We start from the raw sequence: 8,906 nt of genomic DNA on the forward strand, positions 1-8,906 counted from the left end.
CTGAGGTGTACTAACTCAAATGATGGAGTACCCATTGGGAGATCTTAGAAAGAAAGGATTGAAGTATAACTTGAATAAAATATTTATATAGAAAGATGGGAAAATATTTTTCTTGCATAACCTACAAAGGAAAGTGGACAATTAACTCACCAAGGAGCAGAAGTAATGAAAAGGGTAAAATTTATGAACATCAGTATTTCAGAATTATCGACGAGTGGTGCTCTTTACTGAAAAACCCAGAAAAATGGAAACAAAGAACTGAGTGACAAGTTTGAGGTTCTTTTGGAAAAAGGCGCTCAGTGGAAACCAATCATTCACATTTACTTTGAATGATCATTTACTTGGGTAAAACGCAAAGTGTAAAGCTTAAAACATTACATATTTTTTGTTCTCATAAAGCAATGAAGTAGGATATCTATATCTAATATGTTGCAGTTCCCTACATAATGGCTAAGGTTATTGATGAATGATAGGAATTTCTTATTTTCTAGAGGAACAGTATACAATTACAGTACTATTAGTATTCTCCTTTCTAAAAGGTGTTAGTTTATACTAGGATAGTAATATGCTAAATAATAGTGGAATTTTGTCCTTTGATAATGAGATACAAATAAAATGCACATTTGGACAAAGAATAAAAATATTAATGGGATGAGGGATCTTTCTTACCTCCTATATGCAATGAATCCTGAATTTCTTGTCAATTGACAAATGTTTAATTTAAAATAGAATTTACATTATGTAATAATATTATTTTACCTCTTTAATTTTAGATTAAATTCTAATGTCAAGATTGATACAAATGTTCATATATATATATATATATATATATATATATATATATATATATATGTTGTTTTTGTTTTATTGTTTTTTTTGTTGGTTAACTTCAATTTTTTGATTCAGAGATTCTCTGTGTAGCCTGGGCTGTCCTTGAATTCTCTGTAGACCAGGTTGGACTTTATGTCAGAGTGGTGTACCTTCTTTTGCCTTCCAAGTGCTTGGATTAAAGGCACATGGCACCACAACCCGGCAATGCAAAATAATTTAAAAATACATGTAGTGACATAACTATATATTATCTCCAACTTTAGCACATGAAATTTCATTGTGTGTTAAATTTTAATGATAGATGTGTCCATATTTAATTGCAAATAAATAATATGAAATATATAATTTTTGCTATTTATTTTTTATGAGGATGTGGAATCATTCTGAAAAAGCAGAACATAAATATCACCTCTCAGATAGGATACAAAAAGAGTAATATTAATGTTATTAATATTTGATTTTACAAACCTTTCTTAAAACCTGCTAATGCATAAATTTTTAGGACACTTTTTATGATTGGCTTGATATGTGATATTACCTTTTTTACTTTATATAGAAAGATGTCTTTTCAGATTTTTATGTCTAATGGAAGCAAATAAATATTTATTTAATAGACATTTAGTATGTAAAGCAAACACCCCCAACTGGATCCATCAGTTTAAATAATATGTAATGACAATTAAGAGGATCAAATAAGAAAATTTAATCTATCAAAAGATTTGTTTTTTAAATGCCTCATTTTTGTAGCATTATTTTTAATTTTAAATTACTGGCTAGGAATAATAAAGGGAAAGAAAATAAATTATAGTCATTGGAAAAAATTCAGATTAAAGAATACTTTTTAATCTTTAAATGGCTTATAACATTTTGTACAATTTCACATTTTATACTATTACTTGGTTTTGGAAAAATAAGACTGGTGTTAATGAGAGACAATATACCATTCAAATACGAACTTTCCTAAGTCCTTTAAATGTGGCTTTCAATCACAACTGTACTTAGGTAACCACACTGATTGACAAGGTTCACAACTCATGGATCGGTTTACATTATTGTCCTAAAATCATTGATCATAAAATATCTATTGCATTATTTCATTCATCTCCCCATCCATCTCATCTATCTATTTTTTTTTTCGGCAAATATATATCAATGATAACATAAGTAAAGAAAGTACCTAAACAGGTAAAAAAGGACACAAGTTCAGTACTTGAAGGATTTATAATTCAGTATTTTATAATTTATTTTCTCAAATATATACTGACTAATACACATATATAAACAGTTGGATAAACACTAGCTCAGACAATTAGAATAATTACAGTATGCATGTATTTATTTACACTTATCTGTGAACAGAAACATGCAAGTATGTTTTTTATTTCTATCTATCCTCTTTTTATAAATTTTTGAATATTTTATTTTTAGAAAATTAAGAAACAACCTTCCACAGTTTGGCAGACTTGTTTGAGCTCCATTTCTAGAAGGCTGATCTTTGTCATCTTTTGAGTGAATTCTTGGAGTCTTTCCTGAATGATCTTGCTATGGTTGCTGTACATCTGGTACATCCTCTCTTCCAATTGTATACAAGGACCTATGTGTCCAGTCTGAGGTCCCCACTTTAGAAGAGCAGATGGTGAATGCTGACTGCTGTAAGAAGCTCCCGTCCTAATGACAGCCATCAAGAGAAGACACAGAGCCCACTGAGCCATACTGAGTTTTTGTTTGTTTGTTTGTTTGTTTTTTACAGTTCTGTACACACCTACAGTTGACTAAATGTTTAAATGTCTGATTTCTAAAAAAATAAAAAAGAAACAACCTTCATCAAGACCCAATAATACCACTTTTGCGTATATATCCAAAGGATGCTCAACTGTGCCACAAGGACATGTGCTCAACTATGTTCATAGCAGCATTTTTTGTCATAGCCAGAACCTGGAAACAACCTAAATGCCCCTCAACAGAAGAATGGATAAGAAAGTGTGGTACATTTATATAATGGAGTACTACACAGTAGAGAAAAATGACATCTTGGATTTCGCAGGAAAATGGATGGAGCTAGAAAACATCATTTTGAGTGAGGTAACCCAGACACAGAAAGACAAGTATCAGATGTACTCACTTATAAGTGGCTTAAAACATAAAGCAAAGAAAACCAGCCCACAAATCACAATCCCAGAGAACCTAGGCAACAATGAGGAACCCAAGAGAGACTTATATAGATCTAATCTACATGGGAAGTAGAAAAGACAAGATTGACTGAGTAAATTGGGAGCATGGGAACTTAGGGGATGGTTAAGGGGAGGGGAGAGGCAGGAAAGGGAGCAGAGAAAAATGTAGAGCTTAATAAAAATCAATAAAAACAAGGAAAAAAGAAAATATTTTATCTTGCTGTGTGTGTGGCGTATGTGTCTGTGTCTATGTGTGTGTGTGTGTGTGTGAGAGAGAGAGAGAGAGAGAGAGAGAGAGAGAGAGAGAGAGAGAGAGGGAGGAAGGGAGGAAGGGAAAAGTGTATACTGGCATTTACATATCCAAAGAGGATTGGGAGTTCAGAAAACTTGTGTGAGTCATATTCTGACTTCTACCTTAGGGAATTAAACTCAGGGCATCAGCCAGTGTTCTTAATGGTTGGAGCATTTTTCCAGCATGCTTTACATATATTATCATCTCAATTTTGTTCATATTATTATAGATATTCTCTGATTTAGAACAGGAACTATGCCAGGTACAATATAAGCTGTATTTAGCATCATCCTAACAATTTGTACAGCAACATTTTATATTGTTTGTTCCTTGGATTGGCTTTCTAGATAAATTTTTATAACTTCTCAGAAGAGGTTCGAATATATATAATATAAACAACATATATTTTGCAGCTCAACTAAAAGTACTTGAATACCCCAAACAATTGTGTATAGTTGTTACAAAGGCTCTTTCTTATGTAACAGCTCTGTAGACTATCACACTTGCATACATTACTATGAAATATTTCTAAGAAAATAAAAGCTTCCAAAGCTTAAACTCATGATTTGCATGACTTATTATGTTCTTTGAAATTGTTTTTATTTGGCAACAGCTAATTAATCTTTACTTGAATTTCATATACTTGGCACTTTTGAAAACATAAACATCTTTGAAAATTATTTTATTTTACTTTATTGCCTCAAAAAGTGACATTTATTCAAAGAGAGAAAAAAAAACTCAAAACAAAAAAGCCAAAAACAAGATGTCCATCCCTTGGCTTCCTTCCCTCCCCCCTCCAGCTGTTCCTCAGTCCCCCCAGGACTGAACCCTGGCTATGGCCAGGTAGCAGGACAGCCCCTCAAATGAGGTCAGCAACATTGAGGGGCATCTCTTCAATGGAAGTGTTGTAGAATGTCTCAATGTCTCGAAGAGTCCTCTTGTCCTCTTCCGTCACCATGTTAATGGCCACACCTTTACGGCCAAAGTGACCGCCACGGCCAATTCTGTGGATGTAGTTTTCCCTGTTTGTGGAAAGGTCGTAATTGATGACTAGGGAGACCTGCTGCACATCAATGCCTCTGGCCAACAGGTCTGTGGTAATTAATACTCTGCTAGAACCAGACCGAAACTCCCTCATGATCACATCTCGTTCCTTTTGGTCCATATCGCCATGCATGGCAGAAACAGTGAAATCCCGGGCATGCATCTTCTCAGTGAGCCAATCCACCTTCCTTCTGGTATTGATAAAGATTACTGCCTGGGTGATAGTCAGGGTTTCATACAAGTCACACAATGTGTCAAGCTTCCACTCCTCTCGTTCCACATTGATGTAGAATTGGCGGATACCCTCCAGGGTCAACTCTTCCTTCTTAACAAGAATCCGAATGGGGTCTCTCATGAACTTCTTGGTCACCTCAAGGACATCAGAGGGCATTATAGCAGACAACAAAACTACCTGTGTGTTACTGTTGAGCTTCTGGAATATATCATAGATCTGGTCCTTGAACCCACGGCTTAGCATTTCATCTGCTTCATCCAGTACAAACATCTTGATATATTTTGGCGACAAGTATCTCCAGTTAAGCATATCAAACACCCGGCCAGGAGTGCCCACGATGATATGGGGGGCCTCCATCTGCAGCTTCTGCACCTCAGCACGCACATTGGTGCCCCCAATACAGGCATGACAAGAGGCGTTATCAACAATTTAGTCATTTCTGAGTTTACAAGTAGGTTTTACTCAAATTATGTATTTTGGCATGAGCAAGACAGAGATTTTGTAGGCATCTGCTGGCATCCTATCAGGTGGCAAATAGTTTTGTTTGATTCTAGTATATTCTCTCACAATTGCTCAATGGTGTTGTTTTCTAGGCATCTTCAAAGAATGTTTTTACCGTCCTTTTGAAAATTAATAAATGTTTCTAGCAAAGTACTCCCAAGCTTCTTGGACACCAGTTTTTAATGATGAGCTCTGATTCTCTATTTTAATGAACTGCTTGGATTCGTTTTCCACAGCATTTATTTTTGTGTTCATATTATCCTGACTTAATCATTAATGACTCTTGCAGTTAATTTCTGTATCCTTCTGACAGGCCTATGCCTTCCGTTGTGTCTTTTTGTATTTTGTAGTATCATAAGCTGTTCTTGAATGTTTTAGTCATCTACAACTCTTGCCCAACTTGTAACTCAACTATTTCTATGAAGATTTTCGTACATTTTTGTTGAAAATACTTTAAATAAATTCAATTTTTTGAAGTTATTGTTCCTCCATTATTTCATGGGCATATGAATAGCACACACACACAAATATGTATATGCACACACCATGTTTAGGTGTAAACGCTAGCTGATATTGTATCAGTTAGTTTCTGACACTGATTTGTGATTGAATAAGAAAAAACATATTGTGGATTTCTTTGTAGAATAAAATTCTATTTATGCATAAAATGACATTCTATAGTTTGCAACAATGTGACTAGAAGTGAATAATATTTTAGTAAACAAGTAAGTCATTTGCTATAATACAAATGCTTCATGTGTGTACATAAAAAGCATAAATCATGCAAGATGAGAGAAAAATTATGGTTGCCTGCACGCTTCAGTACATCAGGTATTACCCATTCTTGCTGCCCTTTCTCATTTCTTCTGCTTCAGTATCTTACGTGCATGTGCACACACACACACACACACACACACACACACACACTAACACACATAAACTAACACACACACACTAACACACACACATGCTAACACACACACTAATACACACACACTAACACACACACTAACACACACACACTAACACACACACACACACACACACCACATATGGATGTAACCATTAACTTCTTATTATTATTGTATCAGTCCTGACATTAAGCTTTAAACGCCTCTTGTTCCATAGCCCAGGCACATGTAACTAATTTTGTTTCCAACTGATCTGTACTAGATATATAATGTTAGATTATTCTTTATCAATTTTTCTGGCATTGTATGCTAATTATTATTCAGTTATTTCAGTCTGGAATAGTATTTTATTATATACTTGGATTCATAATTAATTTTGAAATGCTTTAGTTGTTGGCCCTCTACTCATTCCATACACATGTCTTTTAGTACACCTATGATACAATTATTACAGGTGTTAGTCGGCATAATGCAGATTATGAGGCTCCTGATACTACTTCAGTTTTTCTTTGTAATTATTCTAATACTCTTAGCAGGTATAGTAGTATTGGATAAAGAGAATTTGTGCCACATACTCTATTTTATTGTTTTCCTCTAAATGTTTTGAGAAATATCTGGAATATGACATGTGGCAAATCTTTGGCTTCTTTACAACATATTGTACCTGAATCAATACTCACTGTAATTCTAATTTTAATGTTTATGTATACGGTTATTCATTAATTTATTGATACTCACGGTTCATCTTTGCTGTTATCCCATTTCAAATTTTATTTAAATATTTTGAACATTGCTAAGTGAACTTTTTTCATGTGTTGGAGAAATTATTGGACATTCTCTTTGTGTTCACATTTGTACATCAAATATCCAGATTTGCCGGGCGATGGCGGCGCACGCCTTTAATCCCAGCACTGGGGAGGCAGAGGCAGGCGGATCTCTGTGAGTTCGAGACCAGCCTGGTCTACAGAGCTAATTCCAGGACAGGCTCCAAAGCCACAGAGAAACCCTGTCTCGAAAAACCAAAAAAAAAAAAAAAATAAATAAAAATAAAATAAAATAAAAAACAAATATCCAGATTTAATGATAATACATAGTAATTGTTTTGTGTGTCATTTTCTCATTTAGTTTAACTATAAAATCTTTAATTTTGGTGTTATTTATGTTTTACAAATCTGTTACTTATTTTAGACTTTCTATTTTCTATAAATTGAATGTGTATGCTTATTAAAATGAATTCAATTTTGCTTATTTTTAAAATATTGTGATATTTATATAGAATTCTATATTGTTTATTACCCTTTTCTCATGCTATGGCTTTTTTTCTTTTATCTATAAAAGTAACCCATTTCTACTGTTCCTTTTCTTGTTTTAACTATACGTTGCTGAAGGAATGATGGTGGAAAGCACTGGCACCTGCAGCAAAGAAAGAAAGTACACTTTGAAAAGCAAAAAGGAAGAAGAGAGTAAAATTCCAGAGTTGATTCAAGAGTCACCACCAAATGGGAGCCCTTCTTCTCTTAGTATAAAGTGAATTCAGCTGCAGAGGATGGGAAACTTGGCTTCATACCCATAGAATATTTTCACTGCAAACTTATTGATGATAAGAGAAGCTGTGTGAGTAAAGGAAACAAAATACAAGATCCATCAAGCATTTAAATACAAAAATTCCTAATCATCATGCACTGGGCTTTTACTTTTACCTGACTTCTCAACTGCATGTATGCAGTTGCAGCTGACTGCACAGTGAATGGGGAAATCTTCTCTTGGCTAGCAAGTAAGTGTGGTTTTCTTTAGAAAACTTTCTAAAACCTGTGTTCTTATGCAACTGAGATTCTCCTTCTCAGAATTTGGAATTCCACAATTCAACTTTTCTCAGAACTTTATGTGATTAGAATTTTGATGATTCTCAAATTTAGGGACCCTTACCTCCCATGTATATCCAATTCATACCACATCTTGAATAATTGGAAGTTTATGCATCTGAGATGTGGTAATAAGTAGACTATTGGGCACCATAAAAACCAAGAATGACCACATTCTAATCCAAAAACCGGTGAATATATTTTCTTATGTTGCCACAAGTCCACTTAGCTAAGGTTCTGGATATGGGAGGTATTCTGGTTAACTGGAATGACTGGAGGTATAGGCCATTTTTCCCCTCAAGTGTTTTTATGGTGTAATTTTAGTTCCCAGGGTTGTGAGGCAAGATGTAAAAGGGACTGAATTGGTCCCATTGGAAAATATTCAGGTTATTCTGAGCTACTGCTCAAGGAAGGAACTAAGGGATCTTTCTGACATAAACAGTGAATTAATTGATCCTGCAAGAGAAACTTGTTAAAAAGAATGATTGTTGCCACTGAACCCATTTCTGATGGTGTGATTAGTACTTTCTCATGGTCTTGAAAAACAGTTATTTTGAGAGCATGAACCAATACACATACCCAATAATGAAGTCAAAGCTATGAAATAGACAAGCAACTCTTCTCCGGAATATGTCACATTAATGAAAGTCATAGTAACACTACTGCATAGAACAAAGTCAGATAACTGACAGGTTGAAAGAAGACCATGCTTAAATTTCGATGCTGTTTTCTGATTCACTGTTTATTTTGACTGTAGTATATCTTGGCAGACAGAAATTTCTGGTTTTGTTTTGCTTCTATAATTTTCACTAATGCTCTTCGTCGAGTGATATTCTTTGCCAAAATCAAAGGTATTGTTAATTTTTTTCCTTTTTTTAAAATTTATTGAGAAAAAGAGAAAAAAGGTTTCGGCCTCTTTCCAGCCTCCCATTTCCCTCCCCCTCCTCCCACCGTTCTCCCCTTCCCCCCACTCCTTTCCTCCTCCCTCTCCAGTCCAAAGAGCAGTCAGGGTTCCCTGCCCTGTGGAAAGTCCAAGGTCCTCCCCCCTCCTTCCATGAC

At 34.7% G+C, this 8,906-nt stretch overlaps 1 protein-coding gene across 1 annotated transcript; it reads right to left on the bottom strand.

Annotated features, from left to right (window-relative positions):
• Positions 1 to 4,113: 4,113 nt before the first annotated feature.
• Positions 4,114 to 5,002, bottom strand: LOC102002532 (eukaryotic initiation factor 4A-I-like; the record flags this gene model as incomplete). The annotated part of the gene is made up of 1 exon (XM_005367924.2): positions 4,114 to 5,002. A coding segment is annotated over one exon (849 nt), but the record flags the coding sequence as incomplete, so codon positions are not given.
• Positions 5,003 to 8,906: the final 3,904 nt, after the last annotated feature.

This window comes from Microtus ochrogaster, unplaced genomic scaffold (genome assembly GCF_000317375.1).
Source record: "Microtus ochrogaster isolate Prairie Vole_2 unplaced genomic scaffold, MicOch1.0 UNK25, whole genome shotgun sequence".
Taxonomy (NCBI): Eukaryota; Metazoa; Chordata; class Mammalia; order Rodentia; family Cricetidae; genus Microtus; species Microtus ochrogaster.